General features: G+C 43.0%; 1 protein-coding gene across 3 annotated transcripts in view; it reads right to left on the bottom strand.

The window, feature by feature from the left end:
• Positions 1–2,146: 2,146 nt before the first annotated feature.
• The window catches only part of LOC106593666 (AP-1 complex subunit sigma-2), an 80,285-nt gene continuing 57,966 nt past the window's right edge, over positions 2,147–24,465 (bottom strand). For 2 of the 3 annotated variants that reach the window (XM_045687245.2, XM_045687244.2), the window contains one exon: positions 11,106–17,076. In XM_045687245.2, coding sequence (XP_045543201.1) covers positions 17,041–17,076 — 36 coding nt within the window. In that variant the 3' untranslated portion in view covers positions 11,106–17,040. Of the gene's footprint in view, positions 3,914–11,105; positions 17,077–24,465 lie in introns of those variants that run through there. The other variant, XM_082956678.1, reaches the window with a different exon arrangement.

Consider the following 24,465-nt stretch of genomic DNA (forward strand, 5'->3'; position numbering starts at 1 on the left):
TGATTATTTAGTTAGTTAGTAAATAAATGATTAAGACAATTGGTGTATGGCTGATTCATAGTGAAGGCTGGGTTCGTGCAGATAACCAACAATTTATGACGTTTGGAATGAGACTAATGTAAAGGTAAATAATAATTAATTAATTAGAAGACTAATTGATCAGATATTGAGATATCTGAAGAGTTATATTAGGAAAATTATAACTTTGTAATCTGAAGATTTTCCTTGGTGCCCCGACTTCCTAGTTAATTACATTTACATGATTCGTTTAATCACATAATAATAATTACAGAGAATTGATATGATAAAATAACAGCCTTCAATTTAATGATGCCAAAGACACGACAAAAGTATGTGGACACCCTATCAAATTAGTGTATTTGGCTATTTCAGCCATACCTGCTGCTGACAGGTGTATAAAATGAAGAACACAGGCATGCAGTCTCCATAGACAAACATTGACAGTAGAATGGCCTTACTGAAGAGCTCAGTGACTTTCAACGTGGCACCGTCATAGGATGCCACCTTTCCAACAAGTCAGTTTGTCAAAGTTTTGCCCTGCTAGAGCTACCCCAGTCTATTGTAAGTGCTGTTAATGTGAAGTGGAAAGGTCTAGGAGCAACAAGGGCTCAGCCGCGAAGTGGTAGACCACACAACCTCACAGAACAGGAGCAGGGCTGTTTTTCATGGTTCAGACTAGGCCCCTTAGTTCCAGTGAAGGGAAATCTTAATGCTACAGCATACAATGACATTCTAGATGATTCTGTGCTTCCAATTTTGTGGCAACAGTTTGGGGAAGGCCCATTCCTGTTTCATCATGACAACGCCCCCGTGCGCAAAGCGAGGTCCATACAGAAATGGTTTGTCAAGATCGATGTGGAAGAACTGGACTGGCCTGCACAGAGCCCTGACATGCATACACACACACGATAACGTACGCACTATACACACACGTACACATGGATTTTGTATTGTAGATATGCGGTAGTGCAGTATGGGCCTGAGGACACACACTTATTGTGCTGTGAAATCTGTTATGAATGTATTGTAATGTTTTTAAAACTGCCTTCATTTTGCCAGACCCCAGGAAGAGTAGCTGCTGCCTTGGCAGGAACTAATGGGGATCCATAATAAACCCCAGGAAGAGTAGCTGCTGCCTTGGCAGGAACTAATGGGGATCCATAATAAACCCCAGGAAGAGTAGCTGCTGCCTTGACAGGAACTAATGGGGATCCATTATAAACCCCAGGAAGAGTAGCTGCTGCCTTGGCAGGAACTAATGGGGATCCATAATAAACCCCAGGAAGAGTAGCTGCTGCCTTGACAGGAGCTAATGGGGATCCATAATAAACCCCAGGAAGAGTTGCTGCTGCCTTGGCAGGAACTAATGGGGATCCATTATAAACCCCAGGAAGAGTAGCTGCTGCCTTGGCAGGAACTAATGGGGATCCATAATAAACCCCAGGAAGAGTAGCTGCTGCCTTGGCAGGAACTAATGGGGATCCATAATAAACCCCAGGAAGAGTAGCTGCTGCCTTGACAGGAACTAATGGGGATCCATAATAAATACAAATACATTTGGATTTGTTTAACACTTTTTTGGTGTTATGATTCCATATGTGTTATTTCATAGTTTTGATGTCTTCACTATTATTCTACAATGTAGAAAATAATACAAATAAAGTGAGTAGGTGTGTCCAAACTTTTTACTGGTACTGTATAAATATATATGGGGGATTGGAAATGATGCAGACAATTACATTGATGGAAGCTACCATCTATTTGCAATATTAAACCTGATCTAATAATACATGTTTTACACAGTTTCATACCAAAGCATGTCCAGAAAGGAGATTAACATGACTCAACGGTCACGTGGAATTTTACCGTGGTCATGACTGCCGCTGTGGCGGTAATATGATCCCTTGATCTGAGGGCCAATGCCAAATCTGTTCAGCCTCCTGAGGGGGAGGAGAAGTTATCGCGACTATGTTAGTGTGTGTGGACCATGATAATTCCTTAGTGATGTGGACACACAATGCCAGGTCTCTGACCTCCTCCCGAAAGGCTGTATCATCGTCGTCTGTGATCAGGCCTACCGGGAGTGTCTGCCCCCCAACCGGTGGCGGGCACCGCCGCGCCGGGCAAGATAAAGCGTAGCAATTCGACACATATAACAACAGAGTTACACATGGAATAAACAAGACATACAGTCAATAATAATACAGTAGAACAAAAGAAAACAAAGTCTATATACAGTGAGTGCAAATAAATAGGCCATGGTGGCGAAGTAATTACAATATAGCAATTAAACACTGGAATGGTAGATGTGCAAGTAGAGATACTGGGGTGCAAAGGAGCAAGATAAATAAATAAATACAGTATGGGGATGAGGTAGGTAGATAGATGGGCTGTTTACAGATGGGCTATGTACAGGTGCAGTGATCTGTGAGCTGCTCTGACGGCTGGTGCTTAAAGCTAGTGAGGGAGATATGAGTCTCCAGCTTCAGTGATTTTTGCAGTTCGTTCCAGTCATTGGCAGCAGAGAACTGGAAGGAAAGGTGGCCAAAGGAGGTGTTGGCTTTGGGGGTGACCAGTGAGATATACCTGCTGGAGTGCGTGCTACGGGTGGGTGCTGCTATGGTGACCAGTGAGCTGAGATAAGGCGGGGCTTTACCTAGCAGAGACTTGTAGATAACCTGTAGCCAGTGGGTTTGGCGACGAGTATGAAGCGAGGGCCAACCAACGAGAGCGTACAGGTTGCAATAGTGGGTAGTGTATGGGGCTTTGGTGACAAAACGGATGGCACTGTGATAGACTGCATCCAGTTTGTTGAGTAGAGTGTTGAAGGCTATTTTATAGATGACATCACCGAAGTCGAGGATCGGTAGGATGGTCAGTTTTACGAGGGTATGTTTGGCAGCATGAGTGAAGGATGCTTTGTTGCGATATAGGAAGCCGATTCTAGATTTAATTTTGGATTGGAGATGCTTAATGTGAGTCTGGAAGGAGAGTTTACAGTCTAACCAAACACCCAGGTATTTGTAGTTGTCCACGTATTCTAAGTCAGAGCCGTCCAGAGTAGTGATGCTGGACGGGCGAGCAGGTGCGGGCAGTGATCGATTGAATAGCATGCATTTAGTTTTTACTTAATGATGGTGTTGGAGTCGTGCGCGGCCACGCAGTCGTGGGTGAACAGGGAGTACAGAAGGGGACTGAGCACACAGCCCTGAGGGGCTCCAGAGTTGAGGGTCAGCGTGGGGGATGTGTTATTGCCTACCCTCTAGTACAATACCAATTCATGTTGAAAGTTCCATTTATATTCCTATAACTTAAGTTGAACATGGTCCTGTTGCTGGGTGCTGTTGACAAGACACATTGATAAATAGCCCCAATGTCAAAACACAGTTTTAAAGGGTCCAAATCAATAACCAATATGCAGAAACAGTTTGTGATATATTGAAAACCTAAAACATCAAATGTACTATCTACACATACATGTGCAACAATAGTAAACATATTAACTGGTATTTCTTTGAAACAAGCACCTTGTTTTGAAGTGCCAATAAAATCACTCATTGATTGGGGGGATATGCCCTGTTGAAACTACCACCGCTTCCTGTGTGAGGCAGGGTCGTACTCTGCGAATGTTGTAGAGCGTGAACCTACAGGATCGGGTCACCGCCTTGATGTTAGTGGAGAATGACAGGGTGTTGTTCAGGGTCACGCCAAGGTTCTTAGCACTCTGGGAGGAGGACACAATGGAGTTGTCAACCGTGATGGCGAGATCATGGAACGGGCAGTCCTTCCCCGGGAGGAAGAGCAGCTCCATCTTGCCGAGGTTCAGCTTGAGGTGGTGATCCGTCATCCACACTGATATGTCTGCCAGACATGCAGAGATGCGATTCGCCACCTGGTTATCAGAAGGGGGAAAGGAGAAGATTAATTGTGTGTCGTCTGCGTAGCAATGATAGGAGAGACCATGTGAGGATATGACAGAGCCAAGTGACTTGGTGTATAGCGAGAATAGGAGAGGGCCTAGAACAGAGGCCTGGGGGACACCAGTGGTGAGAGCACGTGGTGCGGAGACAGATTCTCGCCACGCCACCTGGTAGGAGCGACCTGTCAGGTAGGACGCAATCCAAGTGTGGGCCGCGCCGGAGATGCCCAACTCAGAGAGGGTGGAGAGGAGGATCTGGTGGTTTACAGTATCAAAGGCAGCAGATAGGTCTAGAAGGATGACAAAGCGAAAACACATTTTTAGAAATGTATCACATTTATATAAGTATTCAGACTCTTTACTCCGTACTTTGTTGAAGCACCTTTGGCAGCGACTACAGTCTTGAGTCTTTTTGGGTATGATGCTACAAGCTTGGCACACCTGTATTTGGGGAGTTTCTCCCATTCTTCTCTGCAGATTTGTTGGAAGGTGAACCTTTGCCCCAGTCTGATGTCCTGAGCACTCTGGAGCAGGTTTTCATCAAGGATCTCTCTCTACATTGCTCCATTCATCTTTCCCTCTATTCTGACTATTCTTCCAGTCCCTGCCGCTGAAAAACATCCCCACAGCATGATGCTTCCACCACCATGCTTCACTGTAGGGATGTTGCCAGGTTTCCTCCAGATGTGACGCTTGGGATTCAGGCCAAAAAGTTCAATCTTGGTTTCATCAGACCAGAGAATCTTGTTTCTCATGGTCTGAGAGTCTTTAGGTGCCTTTTGGCAAACTCCAAGTGGGCTGTCATGTGCCTTTTACTGAGGAGTGGCTTCCCTCTGGCCACTCTACCATAAAGCCCTGATACTGCAGAGATGGTTGTCCTTCTGAAAGGTTCTCCCATCTCCACAGAGGAACTCTGGAGCTCTGTCAGCGTGATCGTCGGGTACTTGGTCACCTGACCAAGGCCCTTCTCCCCTGATTGCTCAGCGGCCAGCTCTAGGAAGAGTCTTGGTGGTTCCAATGTTCTTCCATTTAAGAATGATGGAGGCCACTGTGTTCTTGAGGAGTTTCACTTTCAGACAATCCTGCCTCAGAGCTCTACGGACAATTCCTTCGACCTCATGGTTTGGTTTTGCTCTGACATGCACTGTCAACTGTGGGACCTTATAAAGACAGGTGTGTGCTTTTCCAAATCATGTCCAATCAGTTGAATTTACCACAGGTGGACTCTAATAAAGTTGTAGAAACATCTCAAGGATGATCAATGTAAACAGGATGCACCTGAGCTCAATTTCGAGTCTCATAGCAAAGGGTCTGAATACTTATGCACATTAATAAATGTGCAAACATTTCTAAAAACCTGTTTTTGCTTGGTCATTATGGGGTATTGTGTGTAGATTGATGATAAAAAAAAAAATCCATTTTAGAATAAGGCTGTAATGTAACAAGCTTCCAATTGGCTCATTCATCACCCCTCCTCTCCCCTGTAACTATTCCCCAGGTCGCTGCTGTAAATGACAACGTGTTCTCAGTCAACTAACCCGGTAAAATGAAAACTTTCCGAATGCACTGTACATTTTGGGTTGTTGCATTTTAGTACGGGGGTCACCAAAACAGAAACGCAACACTGTTTTTGTCAATCATTCATCAATTATCAAGTTGAAATCAATTGCGCGAGAGGGAGATGAGGTTGCACGTCCTGTTAAAATGAACACAGCTCAAAAAAACATATACGTAATCTGTGAATAATGTGTACATCACTGGTAGCAGGACAATTTGTAGAAGACGGCTAGCTACATTTTAAAGTGTTGCATTTTGATTCAAGTGGGTTGTGTAACGCAACACTTTTTTTGTTAATTCCTCCCATCAATATCACGCTGAAACCAATAGAACAGGGGGAAACGTTTGGGGGGGTGGGGGGTGGGGGGGGGGGGGTAGCGCTGTTCAAACTAACACTATTCAAAGGCCACATGAGAACTTGGAATAACCTATCCCTGGCTGGTTAGATGGGAACTTGCAGAAGGCTTCTATTTATGGTCCCGTGTGGCTCAGTTGGTAGAGCATGGTGTTTGCAACGCCAGGGTTGTGGGTTCGATTCCCACGGGGGACCAGTACGGAGAAGAAAAAAAAAATGAAATGTATGCATTCACTACTGTAAGTCGCTCTGGATAAGAGCGTCTGCTAAAATGTAAAATGTAAATGTTTATATTCTGGAATAGTGGATGTTGATTTCGGGAGGCTGCCATCAAGGAAAGGGAACAAAACACTTTTTCCTGTTAGTTAACCTCAAGGAATCACGACCCGCCATATGATATCAACAGTTACAAATTTGTATTTGCTATTTAAGTGATAGTTTGACTGTGAAATCAGTGTATTGCTGTGTGGCCAGAAACTTTTATAGAGAGACCGGCCCGAATTATTAGTGCCATTTGAGAAAGAAATTAAAAGCTGCGTTCGAAGTCCTGCGACCGCCTGCATGTCTGACAAAATCAACAGCACAAAGCCAAAGATGTTGATCGGTTTTATGCTATTGATCTTCTGTCCCCGTGTTGGGTATAAACTTTTATACTAAGATCACCAATCTGAGGTAAAAATGATTTTTTTCAATTATCACATATTTCTCGCTAGTTAAACCATTTAGAGATAAAAAAAAAAAAAATGCTCCTAAACACAATTTAACCAGCGCCTCTAGACTAGAGCCTCCATAGGGTCAGTGCAGCAGGCTGAACGGCTGAACGTCACGGCGCTCTAGACTAGAGCCTCCACAGGGTCTGTGCAGCAGGATGAACGTCACGGCGCTCTAGACTAGAGCCTCCACAGGGTCAGTGCAGCAGGCTGAACGGCTGAACGTCACGGCGCTCTAGACTAGAGCCTCCACAGGGTCTGTGCAGCAGGCTGAACGTCACGGCGCTCTAGACTAGAGCCTCCACAGGGTCAGTGCAGCAGGCTGAACGGCTGAACGTCACGGCGCTCTAGACTAGAGCCTCCACAGGGTCTGTGCAGCAGGCTGAACGTCACGGCGCTCTAGACTAGAGCCTCCACAGGGTCTGTGCAGCAGGCTGAACGGCTGAACGTCACGGCGCTCTAGACTAGAGCCTCCACAGGGTCTGTGCAGCAGGCTGAACGTCACGGCGCTCTAGACTAGAGCCTCCACAGGGTCTGTGCAGCAGGCTGAACGGCTGAACGTCACGGCGCTCTAGACTAGAGCCTCCACAGGGTCTGTGCAGCAGGCTGAACGGCTGAACGTCACGGCGCTCTAGACTAGAGCCTCCACAGGGTCTGTGCGCAGGCGACGGCTGAACGTCACGGCGCTCTAGACTAGAGCCTCCACAGGGTCTGTGCAGCAGGCTGAATGTTTTACGTAGTCCTAAAAAACTGAAATGAGTTCCCTCTGGATCGTTCAGCCATTCCTATGGGGGAAATGAGTTCCCTCTGGTTCGTTCAGCCATTCCTATGGGAGAAATTAGTTCCCTCTGGATCGTTCAGCCATTCCTATGGGGGAAATGAGTTCCCTCTGGATCGTTCAGCCATTCCTATGGGGGAAATGAGTTCCCTCTGGTTCGTTCAGCCATTCCTATGGGGGAAATGAGTTCCCTCTGGATCGTTCAGCCATTCCTATGGGGAAATGAGTTCCCTCTGGTTCGTTCAGCCATTCCTATGGGGGAAATGAGTTCCCTCTGGATCGTTCAGCCATTCCTATGGGGGAAATGAGTTCCCTCTGGTTCGTTCAGCCATTCCTATTGGGGAAATGAGTTCCCTCTGGATCGTTCAGCCATTCCTATGGGGGAAATTAGTTCCCTCTGGTTCGTTCAGCCATTCCTATGGGGGAAATGAGTTCCCTCTGGTTCGTTCAGCCATTCCTATGGGGGAAATGAGTTCCCTCTGGATCGTTCAGCCATTCCTATGGGGAAATGAGTTCCCTCTGGTTCGTTCAGCCATTCCTATGGAGGAAATGCGTTCCCTCTGGATCGTTCAGCCATTCCTATTGGGGAAAATGAATGGGGAAAGAATAGGGTTTTGGGATAAACGCCAAAAATAAGGTCTGAGGTTAACACAGGTTTAAGAGATGTTATAGGTTTTGTCTGAGATATCAGTCCGTTAACATGACCTTTATAAATGATTAAGCTTATCCACCATGAGGTGGGGTTGGATAGTGTTGAACATGCTACTGAAGTCAATGAATACAATTTTCACTAGGCTTTTTGCCTGTTCTAAATATTGGTAGATATTGTTCAGCATGACCAGTAACGTATCATCAACACCCCTGGAGGCCCTGACCACATGGTGGGACTGTAATGTAGGCCCTGACCACATGGTGGGACTGTAATGTAGGCAGCAGTTTGTTATCTCACTGATTTGAGGAATTGAATACTTCCCCTGAATACAATTCAAGTGGTAATTGATTGTAACTTTATCCAGCACATCCTCCATTGAAGATCGGGTATGGGCACGCTCCCTCTCTGAAACATTGAGGATTTGTGGGCAAATACAGTATACTTTAGCATGTGGAAACAGTGCCAGGGAAACAGCCAAAAAGTGGATTGCTGTCATACCTTGTCCATAGACTACTTACATGATAAGGAAACCAGCATGTAATTCCGTAATTTGGGCGAACTATCCCTTTAAGAGTGCTAGTTCAGCTTAAAGTTTAGAATAATACAGCCATTTTGTAACATTTGTATCGTGGATTCCTCAATGGTTTCTATTGTCTTCTAAATCTCATGAACTCTTAAGTAGTGAAACTGATTAATGGACTATTTAATTCTGCAAGTCAATGAACATGATTAAGGGTGCCAAGTCAATGGACATGATTAACGTGCCAGCGTACCAACTATAAACATAAACTGATTAACTACCAGCCAGGGACGAGCCCATGGCCATGAGGATAAAATATTAACTTTGTATTTTATTAGAGAATGTATCAACATTACACAGTAATCCATGGACTCTTCAGAGACAGGACAATGTATCAACATTACACAGTAAACCATGGACTCTTCAGAGACAGGAGAATGTATCAACATTACACAGTAAACCATGGACTCTTCAGAGACAGGAGATATGTCAACATTACACAGTAAACCATGGACTCTTCAGAGACAGGAGATATGTCAACATTACACAGTAAACCATGGACTCTTCAGAGACAGGAGAATGTGTCAACATTACACAGTAAACCATGGACTCCAGAGACAGGATAATGTGTCAACATTACACAGTAAACCATGGACTCTTCAGAGACAGGATAATGTGTCAACATTACACAGTAAACCATGGACTCTTCAGAGACAGGAGAATGTGTCAACATTACACAGTAAACCATGGACTCCAGAGACAGGATAATGTGTCAACATTACACAGTAAACCATGGACTCTTCAGAGACAGGAGAATGTGTCAACATTACACAGTAAACCATGGACTCTTCAGAGACAGGAGATATGTCAACATTACACAGTAAACCATGGACTCTTCAGAGACAGGAGATATGTCAACATTACACAGTAAACCATGGACTCTTCAGAGACAGGATAATGTGTCAACATTACACAGTAAACCATGGACTCTTCAGAGACAGGATAATGTGTCAACATTACACAGTAAACCATGGACTCTTCAGAGACAGGAGAATGTGTCAACATTACACAGTAAACCATGGACTCTTCAGAGACAGGAGAATGTGTCAACATTACACAGTAAACCATGGACTCTTCAGAGACAGGAGAATGTGTGTCAACATTACACAGTAAACCATGGACTCTTCAGAGACAGGAGAATGTATCAACATTACACAGTAAACCAGGGACTCTTCAGAGACAGGAGAATGTGTCAACATTACACAGTAAACCATGGACTCTTCAGAGACAGGAGAATGTGTCAACATTACACAGTAAACCATGGACTCTTCAGCGACAGGAGAATGTGTCAACATTACACAGTAAACCAGGGACTCTTCAGAGACAGGAGAATGTGTCAACATTACACAGTAAACCATGGACTCTTCAGAGACAGGAGAATGTGTCAACATTACACAGTAAACCATGGACTCTTCAGAGACAGGAGAATGTGTCAACATTACACAGTAAACCAGGGACTCTTCAGAGACAGGAGAATGTGTCAACATTACACAGTAAACCATGGACTCTTCAGAGACAGGAGAATGTGTCAACATTACACAGTAAACCATGGACTCTTCAGAGACAGGAGAATGTGTCAACATTACACAGTAAACCAGGGACTCTTCAGCGACAGGAGAATGTGTCAACATTACACAGTAAACCATGGACTCTTCAGAGACAGGAGATATGTCAACATTACACAGTAAACCAGGCCCGGACGGGGTCCTTCACGCCAGGACCCGAGCGGAGAAGTGTGTCAACATTACACAGTAAACCAGGCCGGACGGGGGTCCTCCGTCCAGGCCCAGCGACAGGAGAATGTGTCAACATTACACAGTAAACCATGGACTCTTCAGAGACAGGGAGCACATCCGCCTGCCTCGGCGGGAGGGTCAACATTACACAGTAAACCAGGGACTCTTCAGAGACAGGAGAATGTGTCAACATTACACAGTAAACCATGGACTCTTCAGAGACAGGAGAATGTGTCAACATTACACAGTAAACCATGGACTCTTCAGAGACAGGAGAATGTGTCAACATTACACAGTAAACCATGGACTCTTCAGAGACAGGAGAATGTATCAACATTACACAGTAAACCATGGACTCTTCAGAGACAGGAGAATGTGTCAACATTACACAGTAAACCATGGACTCTTCAGAGACAGGAGAATGTGTCAACATTACACAGTAAACCAGGGACTCTTCAGAGACAGGAGAATGTGTCAACATTACACAGTAAACCAGGGACTCTTCAGAGACAGGAGAATGTGTCAACATTACACAGTAAACCATGGACTCTTCAGAGACAGGAGAATGTGTGTCAACATTACACAGTAATCCATGGACTCCAGAGACAGGAGAATGTGTCAAGATTTAAGTGATAATTCCCGCGAAGCCGGTGCTTGAGGGCTATATTGGCACGGGTGTTGTTAGGCCCAGCAAACCATGCCGATATATCCTCCAAACACCGGCTTCAAGGGACCTATCACTTTTATACAAAGGTTAACCAACATATTCAAATAATGATTGACATGTTTTCATAAAATAAAGTTAAATGAATTTATTCATACTATTTAATCCTTCCACAAGATATAGTCCTGACACAAATCTACGGTTGCTACCCAAGCCGCCTGGTCGTTCGTTCTATCGGTTCGGTTGCCAGAGACGTGACCCAGTCGTTCGGTCTTTTTGTTCTGTATCTATGGACGTATCCCAGTCGTTCGTTCTAAATGTCCCATACTGGCTGGCAACGTTCTTCTCCCTTGCTTTCTAGCTAGCCAACTACGGCTAACTTACAGTCACGTCAAACAGTGCAGCCAGAATAACAACAAAGGAGGTGCATTTGCATTTGTTTCAGCTGTTTTCTAATGACATTTATTTGGATACATCCATAACAATGAGCTAATGATGCGTAATTTCACCTGGTGTAAAAAGGGCTCACTCGTCAGGACACTGTTGTTCAGAGGAGCCAAGAACACAGCTAAACACAATCACTTCAAACCAAATCAGGAACGACTGTAAACTAGCTGCACTTCGTTTCGTTTGACCTGTTTTCTATTGATAGTTCTTTGTATATACAGTTGAAGTAGGAAGTTTTCATACACCTTAGCCAAATACATTTAAAAACTAACTTTTTCACAATTCCTGACATTTAATCCTAGTAAAAATTCCCTGTCTTAGGTCAGTAAAGATCACCATTTTATTTTAAGTATGTGAAATGTCAGAATAATAGTAGAGAGAATGATTTGGGGCGGCAGGTAGCCTAGTGGTTAGAGCGTCGGACTAGTAACCGAAAGGTTGCAAGATCGAATCCCCGAGCTGTCGTTCTGCTCCTGAACAAGGCAGTGGCACTGTTCCTAGGCCACCATTGAAAATAAGAATTTGTTCTTAACTGACTCCCAGTGGGTCAGAAGTTTACATACACTCAATTAGTATTTGGTAGCATTGCCTATAAATTGTTTAACTTGGGTCAAATGTTTCGGGTAGCCTTCCACAGGCTTCCCACAATAAGTTGGGTGAATTTTGGCCCATTTCCTCCTGACAGAGCTGGTGTAACTGAATCAGGTTTGTAGGCTTCCTTGCTCGCACACACCTTTTCAGTTCTGCCCACAAATCTTCTATAGGATTGAGGTCAGGGCTTTGTGATGGCCACTCCAACAACTTCACTTTGTTGTCCTTAAGCCATTTTGCCACAACTTTGGAAGTATGCTTGGGGTCATTGTCCATTTGGAAGACCCATTTGTGACTAAGCTTTAATTTCCTGACTGAAGTCTTGAGATGTTGCTTTAACCTGTCTGGGCCAGTGGGACGCTTGCGTCCCACCCTAATCAACAGCCAGTGGAATTGCGTCGCGCGAAATGCAAAACCTCATAAATGCTATAACTTCAATTTCTCAAACATATGACTATTTTACACCGTTTTATAGATACACCTCTCCTGAATCGAACCACGTTGTCCGATTTCAAAAAGGCTTTACAGCAAAAGCAAAACATTAGATTATGTTAGGAGAGAACCCAGCCAGAAATAATCACACAGCCATTTTCAAAGCAACTAGATGCATCACAAATACCAAAAACACAGCTAAATGCAGCACTAACCTTTGACAATCTTCATCAGATGACAATCCTAGGACATCATGTTACACAATACATGCATTTTTTGTTCGATAAAGTTCATATTTATATATAAAAACAGCATTTTACATCGGCGCGTGACATTCAGAAAATCTTTTCCCTCAAATGCTTCCGGTGAATCAGCGCTACAATTTACAAAATTACTATTCGAAAACATTGTTAACCTGTTGGGGGTAGGGGGCAGTATTTACACGGCCGGATAAAAAACATACCCGATTTAATCTGGTTATTACTACTGCCCAGAAACTAGAATATGCATATAATTATTGGCTTTGGATAGAAAACACCCTAAAGTTTCTAAAACTGTTTGAATGGTGTCTGTGAGTATAACAGAACTCATATGGCAGGCAAAAACCTGAGAAGATTCTGTACAGGAAGTGCCCTCTCTGACCATTCCTTGAGCTTCTTGACTCTGTTTATTGAAGACTGAGGATCTTTGCTGTAACGTGACACTTCCTACAGCTCCCATAGGCTCTCAGAAGGCGGGAAAAAGCTGAATGATGTAATTCCAGCCACTGGCTGAAAACATTAGCGCTTTTGGCAAGTGCTCTATCAGAGGACAATGGGCTGAGGCGCGTGCACGAGTCGACCCCATGTTTTATTTTCTTTCGTCTTTGAACCTAAACACGCTTTCCCGGTCGGAATATTATCGCTTTTTTACGAGAAAAAGGGCATAAAAATTGATTTTAAACAGCGGTTGACATGCTTTGAAGTACGGTAATGGAATATTTAGAAATTTTTAGTCACGAAATGCGTCGTGCTCTTCACCCTTCTTTACCATTCGGATAGTGTCTTGAACGCACGAACAAAACAGAGGATATTTGGATATAACTATGGGTTATTTTGAACCAAACCAACATTTGTTATTGAAGTAGCAGTCCTGGGAGTGCATTCTGACGAAGACAGCAAAGGTAATAACATTTTTCTTATAGTAAATCTGATTTTGGTGAGTGCTAAACTTGGTGGGTGTCTAAATAGCTAGCCCTGTGATGCCGGGCTATCTACTGAGAATATTGCAAAATGTGCTTTCACCGAAAAGCTATTTTAAAATCGGACATATCGAGTGCATGGAGGAGTTCTGTATCTATAATTCTTAAAATAATTATGTTTTTTGTGAACGTTTATCGTGAGTAATTTAGTAAATTCACCGGTAGTGTTCGGTGGGAATGCTAGTCACATGCTAGTCACATGCTAATGTAAAAAGCTGTTTTTTGATATAAATATGAACTTGATTGAACAAAACATGCATGTATTGTATAACATAATGTCCTAGGGTTGTCATCTGATGAAGATCATCAAAGGTTAGTGCTGCATTTAGCTGTGGTTTGGGTTTATGTGACATTATATGCTAGCTTGAAAAATGGGTATCTGATTCTTTCTGGCTGGGTACTCTGCTGACATAATCTAATGTTTTGCTTTCGTTGTAAAGCCTTTTTGAAATCGGACAGTGTGGTTAGATTAACGAGAGTCTTGTCTTTAAAATTGTGTAAAATAGTCATATGTTTGAGAAATTGAAGTAATAGCATTTCTAAGGTATTTGAATAATGCGCCACGGGATTCAACTGGCTGTTGAGTAGGTGGGACGATTTCGTCCCGCCGACCCTAGAGAGGTTAAAATGTAATATTGTCATTCAAAGACCTATAGATTAACATGTCTTGAATGCCACTGCTTTGCCAGATTTAAAAATAACTTTACAGGGAAATCACACTTTGCAATAAACGACGTGGTATGCCCAGCAAAATAGGCTAGGCTATACATGTTGGAGCCATCTTGGAACGATCAACCATAAAAAATACTATTGCAAATAAAACCGTACCTTTGATTATCTTTATCAGAAAGCACTTCCAGGAATCCCAGGTCCATAACAAATGTAGTTTTGTTCGAAAAAGTTAATCATTTATGTCCCAATTGTTAGCGCGCTCCGAAGGCTACTGAAAATGTACCGTGCTGAGTCGGACTTGTCGTCACGAATGTACAAAAAAAATATATTTAAGTTAGTTCAAACATGTCAAACGTTGTATAACATAAATCTTTAGGGCCTTTTTCAACCAGAGCTTCAATAATATTCCATGGGGGCGTTTGCATTGTCTTTCAAAACGTTTCGAAAGGGGAGGGTAGCCATGGGCGGCCGCGTCATAATGGTAAATGGCCCTCCACCTGTGACCACTTTCCACAGACTCTCTTTCAGTCAGTTTTGATAGTAGGAGACTCAAACCACTTTGTAAAGACTGGGGACATCTAGTGGAAGCCTTAGGGAGTGCTAAATGATTCATAAGCCCCTGTGTGTTTCAATGGCAAATGTTTGAAGTGATATCCACACATCAGATTTCAGTTTCCTGTCAGGATTTGTCTCAGGGTTTTGACTGCCATATGAGTTCTGTTATACTCACAGACACCATTCAAACAGTTTTAGAAGCTTTAGGGTGTTTTCTATCCAAATCAAACAATTATATGCATATTCTAGTTACTGGGCAGGAGTAGTAACCAGATTAAATCGGGTACGTTTTTTATCCGGCCGTGCAAATACTGCCCCCTATCCCCAACAGGTTAATATATCTACATTATTTTCCATCCTCATGATGCCATCTATTCTGTGAAGTGCAACAGTCCCTCCTGCAGTAAAGCACCCCCGCAACATGATGCTGCCACCCCCGAGTGTCTGCTAAATGACGTAAATGTGTTCCTCGGCTTGCAAACCTCCCCCTCTTTCCTCCAAACATACCGATGGTCATTATGGCCAAACAGTTCTATTTTTGTTTCATCAGACCAGAGGACATTTCTCCAAAAAGTATGATCTTTGTCCCCACGTGCAGTTGCAAACCGTAGTCTGGCTTTTTTATGGCGGTTTTGGAGCAGTGATTTCTTCCTTGCTGAGCGGCCTTTCAGGTTATGTCGATATAGGACTCGTTTTACTGTGGATATAGATACTTTGTACCTGTTTCCTCCAGCATCTTCACAAGGTCCTTTGTTGTTGTTCTGGGATTGATTTGCACTTTTCGCACCAAAGTACGTTCATCTCTAGGAGACAAAACTTGTCTCCTTCCTGAGTGGTATGACGGCTGCGTGGTCCCATGGTGTTTATACTTGCGTACCATTGTTTGTACAGATGAACGTGGTACCTTCAGGTGTTTGGAAATTGCTCCCAAGTATGAACCAGACTTGTGGAGGTCTACAATTTTTTTCTGAGGTCTTGGCTGATTTCTTTTGATTTTCCCATGATGTCAAGCAAAGAGGCACTGAGTTTGAAGGTAGGCCTTGAAATACATCCACAGGTACACCTCCAATTGACTCAAATGATGTCAATTAGCCTATCAGAAGCTTCTAAAGCCATGACATCATTTTCGGGAATTTTCCAGGCTGTTTAAAGGCACAGTCAACTTAGTGTATGTAAACTTCTGACCCACTGGAATTGTGATACAGTGGATTATAAGTGAAATAATCTGTCTGTAAACAATTGTTGGAAAAATGACTTGCGTCATGCACAAAGTAGATGTCCTAACCGACTTGCCAAAACTATAGTTTGTTAAAAACAAATTTGTGGAGTGGTTGAAAAACAAGTTTTAATGACGCCAACCTAACTGTATTTAAACTTCAGACTTCAACTGTATTCATAAAAATGATTCATGATTTCGACTGGCTGAGAAAAGCTACCTGCCTGTCTGTCTCATCCAGTCATGTTCATTACTACGGGACAGCTGGAGATTGAATTTGAATATTGAAACAATGTTGCACATGTCTGAGAGACAAACAGCAAGGTTTATACAAATCACCGCTGCTGAAAACCAAATGCTAGTCTAAAAGAAATATGAGATAATATCTAGATGCTTTTTATAGTGGAGATCAAGTTCATAAATTGCCTGGCTGGGCTGATGAGACAGTGGATTGCGCAGTCAGATGGAACAGAGTAAATAGGCATTTTAACGGCATAGATTTTGCCGGTAGTCACTTGTGGAATAGACCGGCTGGAATGCAGATTTAACCAATCAGCATTCAGGATTAGACCCACCCGTTGTATTATACACAGTAAACCATGGCCTCTTCAGATCGACAACAAACAGTGGAAACAGCTGATGAAAGTATGTGAGAAACTGAAAGTGTGGACCAATGATATTTACATTTACATTTAAGTCATTTAGCAGACGCTCTTTGACGATGTAGCCGTGGTCCTGTGTGGATCAGTTGGTAAAGCATGGCGCTTTAGGGAGCTGAGGATGATGAGCCAGGTGCTGGAGGGACCATGTGCTGGGGGGGGGGGGGGGGCACGTGTTGAGTGGGAGGGGCTCCTCATGCAGAGTTGACAGGACAGCAGTGGAGTGGTGACAGCAGCTGACAGCAGTAGTGGACGTTTAGTACACAGGCACATTAAAGTACTCATGACGGGGCTGAGGGAAGAGAGATGCACACAGCTGTAAGACAACAGCCATCCCAGGTCCCACCCCGACCCACGACAGACAGACACATACAGCATCCACATGACTGGGCGATGAGAGGAAGCATGACACGGAGCAGCAGGCAGAGCTTCATAGATTAATAGACTACAGATCTGCACACTGTGAATAAAGGCCTGTATAAATAATCATAATACCGTTTTGAAGAACAGTCGAAATGTTCTGTAAAGACAAACTATCATTGTTGGCTTTAACCTGAGATTTGTTTAAAGTGCTAAACAGACTTCACAAGATTACAGGTTAGACAAATGTACACAGAGATAAAAAACACAGACACAAACCCTCACACTGGTTTCCAGTGAAATAAAAACATTTAGTAACTGCCTTCCACGAATACCAAACGTTACAACAGACTGGTATGGGTTTGATGCCCAGATATGGGTTTGATGCTCAACAACAGACTTCATAACTAGGGGTTGATGCACGACCAACAGACTTCCCAACTAGGGGTTGAAGAACGACCAACAGACTTCCTAACTAGGGGTTGAAGAACGACCAACAGACTTCCTAACTAGGGGTTGAAGAACGACCAACAGACTTCCTAACTAGGGGTTGAAGAACGACCAACAGACTTCCTAACTAGGGGTTGAAGAACGACCAACAGACTTCATAACTAGGGGTTGATGCACGACCAACAGACTTCATAACTAGGGGTTGAAGAACGACCAACAGACTTCCTAACTAGAGGTTGAAGAACAACCAACAGACTTCATAACTAGGGGTTGAAGAACGACCAACAGACTTCATAACTAGGGGTTGATGCACAACTAGGGTTGCAAAGGGTCGGAATTTTTCCGAAAATTTTCCATGGGAAGTTAAGCCCTTGAATTTGGGGAATTTTGCTTAAATTCATCAAAAAAGTTAGCTTATAACAGTGAACCTTTTTTGTGGGATACACATAAGGCAATTCTAGGTCGTGTGGCATATGTTGGTTAAACTATCCCCAATTCAATGGAATTGCAACCCTCTGTATGCACAGTGCATTCTTCCATCACATGTACAGCTGATTCTCAAGATCTTGCACACTAATGAGATGCTATTGAGCCCACACTACTACACTGTCTGAGCCAAGGACTACATGCTTTCTGGTACATTCTGATTACAATACTGGGTGGGGTGAATATATTTTATATGACATACATGATTTGTTGTCAACTAGTAAATAGTAGCCTACAGAAAAGTGTGTTTAAATCATTTCTAACTTGTTAACAATTTCTGCTAGTTAGTTTTTGCTACCATGTGGGTTTTAGCTTGCTTGAGCCTGTTAACTGAGGAGTGTTAATTCACGGCCAGGCACGACTCCAACACCATCATTACATTTTCAGATGACACAACAGTGGTAGGCCTGATCACCGACAATGTTGAGACACCGGCAATGTCGTGACCTGTTCACCGGACATGGTACCTGTCCCAGACCTGCTGTTTTCAACTCTCTAGAGACAGCAGGAGCGGTAGAGATACTCTGAATGATCGGCTATGAAAAGCCAACTGACATCTACTCCTGAGGTGCTGACCTGTTGCACCCTCGACAACCACTGTGATTATTATTAGTTGACCCTGCTGGTCATCTATGAACATTTGAACATCTTGGCCATGTTCTGTTATAATCTCGACCCAGCACAGCCAGAAGAGGACTGGCCACCCCTCATAGCCTGGTTCATCTCTAGGTTTCTTCCTAGGTTCTGGCCTTTCTAGGGAGTTTTTCCTAGCCACCGTGCATCTACACCTGCATTGCTTGCCATTTGGGGTTTTAGGCTGGGTTTCTGTACAGCACTTTGAGATATCAGCTGATATAAGAAGGGCTTTATAAATACATTTGATTTGATTTGACAGGAGGTGGTGAGAGACCTGGCCGTGTGGTGCCAGGACAACAACCTCTCCCTCAACGTGATCAAGACAAACGTGATGATTGTGGACTACAGGAAAAAGAGGACCGAGCACACCCCAGCTACAGACGCACAAATATCATACCCCCACGACATGCTAACCTCTCTCCATTACAATAACAGGGGAGGTTATCATACCCCCAAGACATGCTAACCTCTCTCCATTACAATAACAGAGGAGGTTAGCATTCCCCCACGACATGCTAACCTCTACATTACAATAACAGGGGAGGTTATCATACCCCCACGACATGCTAACCTCTCTCCATTACAATAACAGGGGAGGTCATCATACCCCCACGACATGCTAACCTCTCTACATTACAATAACAGGGTAGATTATCATACCCCCACGACATGCTAACCTCTCTACATTACAATAACAGGGGAGGTTATCATACCCCCAAGACATGCTAACCTCTCTCCATTACAATAACAGGGGAGGTTATCATTCCCCCAAGACATGCTAACCTCTCTCCATTACAATAACAGGGTAGGTTATCATACCCGCACGACATGCTAACCTCTCTACATTACAATAACAGGGGAGGTTATCATTCCCCCAAGACATGCTAACCTCCCTACATTACAATAACAGGAGGTTATCATTCCCCCAAGACATGCTAACCTCTCTACATTACAATAACGGGAGGTTATCATTCCCCCAAGACATGCTAACCTCTCTACATTACAATAACAGGGTAGGTTATCATACCCCCAAGACATGCTAACCTCTCTACATTACAATAACAGGGGAGGTTATCATTCCCCCAAGACATGCTAACCTCCCTACATTACAATAACAGGAGGTTATCATTCCCCCAAGACATGCTAACCTCTCTACATTACAATAACAGGGGAGGTTATCATACCCCCACGACATGCTAACCTCTCTACATTACAATAACAGGGGAGGTTATCATACCCCCAAGACATGCTAACCTCTACATTACAATAACGGGAGGTTATCATTCCCCCAAGACATGCTAACCTCTCTACATTACAAAAACAGGGGAGGTTATCATACCCCCAAGACATGCTAACCTCTCTCCATTACAATAACAGGGGAGGTTATAATACCCCCACGACATGCTAACCTCTCTCCATTACAATAACGGGAGGTTAGCATTCTTTTTTTGGGGGGGGGGGTAATATTTATGCCTCTGTATTTTTAATTTAGAGGCGTTTAGAAACATTCTATTCTTATTTACAATAAAAGTGACTCCAAAATGACACAATACGTTATTTACCATTAATTTCTATTGGGCACAAGATAATCTGAAACACAACCAAAACAAACAGCAAATGCATCCAACAAATTTGTAGTCACAAGCTAGATGTAGTCATTGCGTGCTGGGAATATGGGACCAAATTGAAAAATGTGTGAATATATAATATATAAGTGAATTTGTCAGAATACTTTTGGTCCCCTAAACGGCTGTAACTTCTAAACGGTTCACCCGATATGATTTTTTTTTTAAAAAACATCCAAAGAATGAAAGCTGACAGTCTGCACTTTAACCTCACAGTTCTGGAGTACAGATTTGTCACTGTCCCAATACTTTGAGCTCACTGTACTTAAAACCCTTTTAATGTCTTAATTACATCAAAATGTGGGGCAGAACTGATACAGAAGTGCACAGAGAAAGTGAAGTTGAATTAATGTTTAGGTAGTGCTTAGGGCTACGGTGACCGTGTTACCGCCACACCGGTGGTCACGAGTCATGACGGCAGTCAAATTCCACGCGTCCGTTTAATCACGGTAATTATTCTTCTCCAAGTTCTGATGATGGTCATTAGTAGCCTACCAAACTAGCTAACTGCCTGGTACTCAGCACTCTATTGTCCCTCTAATCACTCTGACATCAATGCAAATATATTCAAAAATCTAATCAAACACTTCATGTGAGCCCATGAGCTCATGTTGCGTAACATTTCTATAGGCTATGCATGAGTGATGGCCTCTATTAAAAAGAGGAGGATCCTACCAGCTTTCTATAGGCTAGACCTACTATATTTATTTCTCAACTTTCCTAATATTAAGCACATTGCTTGTCTTTACAACAGGAGTATAGCCTACCTGACTGGTATGAAAATGAACCACGGGAAAAGCAACCTCCATTTGCTATTTAAGTCTGTAGATGACAGGTATTTTTCCCCCCCTGTTTCGAGACAGGTACATGATAATGGTCCATTCTAAATCAAAACAAATTTCACACATATATTATTTAGTCTATGTAAAGACAAGATTAAATCAAGAATAGTCTGATAGGTGACAATATTAGCCTATCACTTGTGAATGATATATTATCAATTGTGAATGATGCCCAGCTTGTGCGCAGCAAGGCAAGAAACAGCGCCTTTTTTTTGCGACTTTGTCAAATCATAGTCGCACAACTCATGTAGCCTAGCCCATAGTCCTATATGTTTTAATAAGGTTAGTAGCCCATAGTCCTATATGTTTTAATAAGGTTAGTATCACACCTCATGTAGCCTAGCCCATAGTCCTATATGTTTTAATAAGGTTAGTATCACTAAGGTGGCTAAACAGCTTCTTAAAATAAAGCACATTAATCCACTTTACAACGGGTGTAGAGAACTGGCATACATAAGCAGGGCCTGAGTTTCAAGTTTGGGGAAGACAATTTTCACCATAAAAATTCCCCTTTGCAATAAAAGCATTAGATGCATATTGTCATTTGCGGTCACTTTTCAGAATGGTGTTTTCCAGCAAATTTATTGCATTTTTAAACATTTGCGCTTATTGCCTACTGCTGTGTGCGTATTGCTGAGATTATAATGTGAATAAATAGCCTAATAGTTTATTAACATTTTAAGCTAAATGTTCTGATCTGTTGCGTCAACCTCATTGCTTAAAAAAGTTTTTGGGATGCTAGAGGTTGTATTAATTTGGGATCTATCATTTCCCACAAGTATGGGGGGGGGCATTACGGCCACACAAAGGGGATGTTGCCGGGAAATTCGAGGCATTATCAAGTGCTTGTCTCATTGTGAATGAGAGACTGTTGAAGTGTGTACAGCCTGCGCAATAAACTAAGCAGAGCTCAGGCCTTTCATGATACTGTTTTCAAATCATCATTAGAGTCTCATCATGCAGCCTTACAATGTATTAAACATCAAAACATAAAGCCCAACGTTGGTAGAACTAAAGTTACATAAATAACTCTACATGAAGCATATAGGAGGACCTGTTTCTTTGTTAACCGCTCAACACAGAATAGCTGCATGAGGGCACTACCTCAAATCTTTTGGAGAAAATATCCTTTCTATTTTATTCAGCTTTGATCAACTGTATTCTTCATACTATAAAATAATATAAAATAATGCTATGGAATTCTTAGCAAATCTTGTCTGCTAAATGAACTAGTGTAGCCCACAGCCACATCAGGACCTGCTAAATGAACTAGTGTAGCCCCACAGCCACATCAGGACCTGCTAAATGAACTAGTGTAGTCCACAGCCAGATCAGGACCTGCTAAATGAACTAGTGTCGCCCACAGCCACATCAGGACCTGCTAAATGAACTAGTGTAGCCCACAGCCACATCAGGACCTGCTAAATGAACTAGTGTCGCCCCACAGCCACATCAGGACCTGCTAAATGAACTAGTGTAGCCCACAGCCACATCAGGACCTGCTAAATGAACTAGTGTAGCCCACAGCCATATGGCACAGCCACATCAGGACCTGCTAAATGAACTAGTGTAGCCCACAGCCACATCAGGACCTGCTAAATGAACTAGTGTAGCCCACAGCCACATCAGGACCTGCTAAATGAACTAGTGTAGCCCACAGCCATATGGCACAGCCACATCAGGACCTGCTAAATGAACTAGTGTAGCCCACAGCCACATCAGGACCTGCTAAATGAACTAGTGTAGCCCACAGCCACATCAGGACCTGCTAAATTAACTAGTGTAGCCCACAGCCATATGGCACAGCCACATCAGGACCTGCTAAATGAACTAGTGTAGTCCACAGCCACATCAGGACCTGCTAAATGAACTAGTGTCGCCCCACAGCCACATCGGGACCTGCTAAATGAACTAGTGTAGCCCACAGCCACATCAGGACGTGCTAAATGAACTAGTGTAGCCCACAGCCACATCAGGACCTGCTAAATGAACTAGTGTAGCCCACAGCCACATCAGGACCTGCTAAATGAACTAGTGTAGCCCACAGCCATATGGCACAGCCACATCAGGACCTGCTAAATGAACTAGTGTAGTCCACAGCCACATCAGGACCTGCTAAATGAACTAGTGTCACCCCACAGCCACATCAGGACCTACTAAATGAACTAGTGTAGCCCACAGCCACATCAGGACCTGCTAAATGAACTAGTGTAGCCCACAGCCACATCAGGACCTGCTAAATTAACTAGTGTAGCCCACAGCCATATGGAATAGACAGATCAGGGCCTAACATCAGGACAACTCAGAGGATGCTATTCTGTTCTTCTGAAATAGACTACATTTTCTTCATATCATATTTCTTTAGACCTGTCTAAAATAAATAATGGATTTATTGTCATGGTGTAGGCTATATTAAATGGATTTATTAGACTTTTTAAAAATGTTCCAAAGGTGTGGTAAGCCAGGAGATGCTAAATGTGATGAGATGCTAAATGTTAAATAACGGCCAATTACCGTGAGACCGACAGTTATTTGCTTGACAATCACCGGTTGATGAAATTTCCGCCACAGCCCTAGTAGTGCTTCCCTCGACCCTGTACCAGACTCCGTTTTTGTTTGTATATTTCATTGGTGTTCTCCTGTGTGCTTCTTATCCTTTGACCAGTCTTAAGAGATAGAAGTCTGAGGTTTTGATTAACGGTGGAGAAGGAGAAAATAAAACTTGCAACCCGTTGTTGACCTCTTTATTTTGTCACTCAACCCAAACTTTAAGAACCTGTATGCATGGTAAGCAGAGCTCCCCATGCTCCCTTAAACCGTATCCAATCAGTATACAGAGAGAAACGTCCCTTATCCAATCAGAATACAGAGAGAAACTTTCCTTATCCAATCAGTATACAGAGAGAAACTTCCCTTATCCAATCAATATACAGAGAGAAACTTCCCTTATCCAATCAATATACAGAGAGAAACTTCCCTTATCCAATCAATATACAGAGAGAAACTTCCCTTATCCAATCAATATACAGAGAGAAACTTCCCTTATCCAATCAGTATACAGAGAGAAACTTCCCTTATCCAATCAGAATACAGAGAGAAACCTTCCTTATCCAATCAATATACAGAGCGAAACTTTCCTTATCCAATCAGAATACAGAGAGAAACTTTCCTTATCCAATCAGTATACAGAGAGAAACTTCCCTTATCCAATCAGTATACAGAGAGAAACTTCCCTTATCCAATCAGTATACAGAGAGAAACTTTCCTTATCCAATCAATATA

This window comes from Salmo salar, chromosome 10, assembly GCF_965601325.2.
Source record: "Salmo salar chromosome 10, fSalSal1, whole genome shotgun sequence".
NCBI classification, from domain to species: domain Eukaryota; kingdom Metazoa; phylum Chordata; class Actinopteri; order Salmoniformes; family Salmonidae; genus Salmo; species Salmo salar.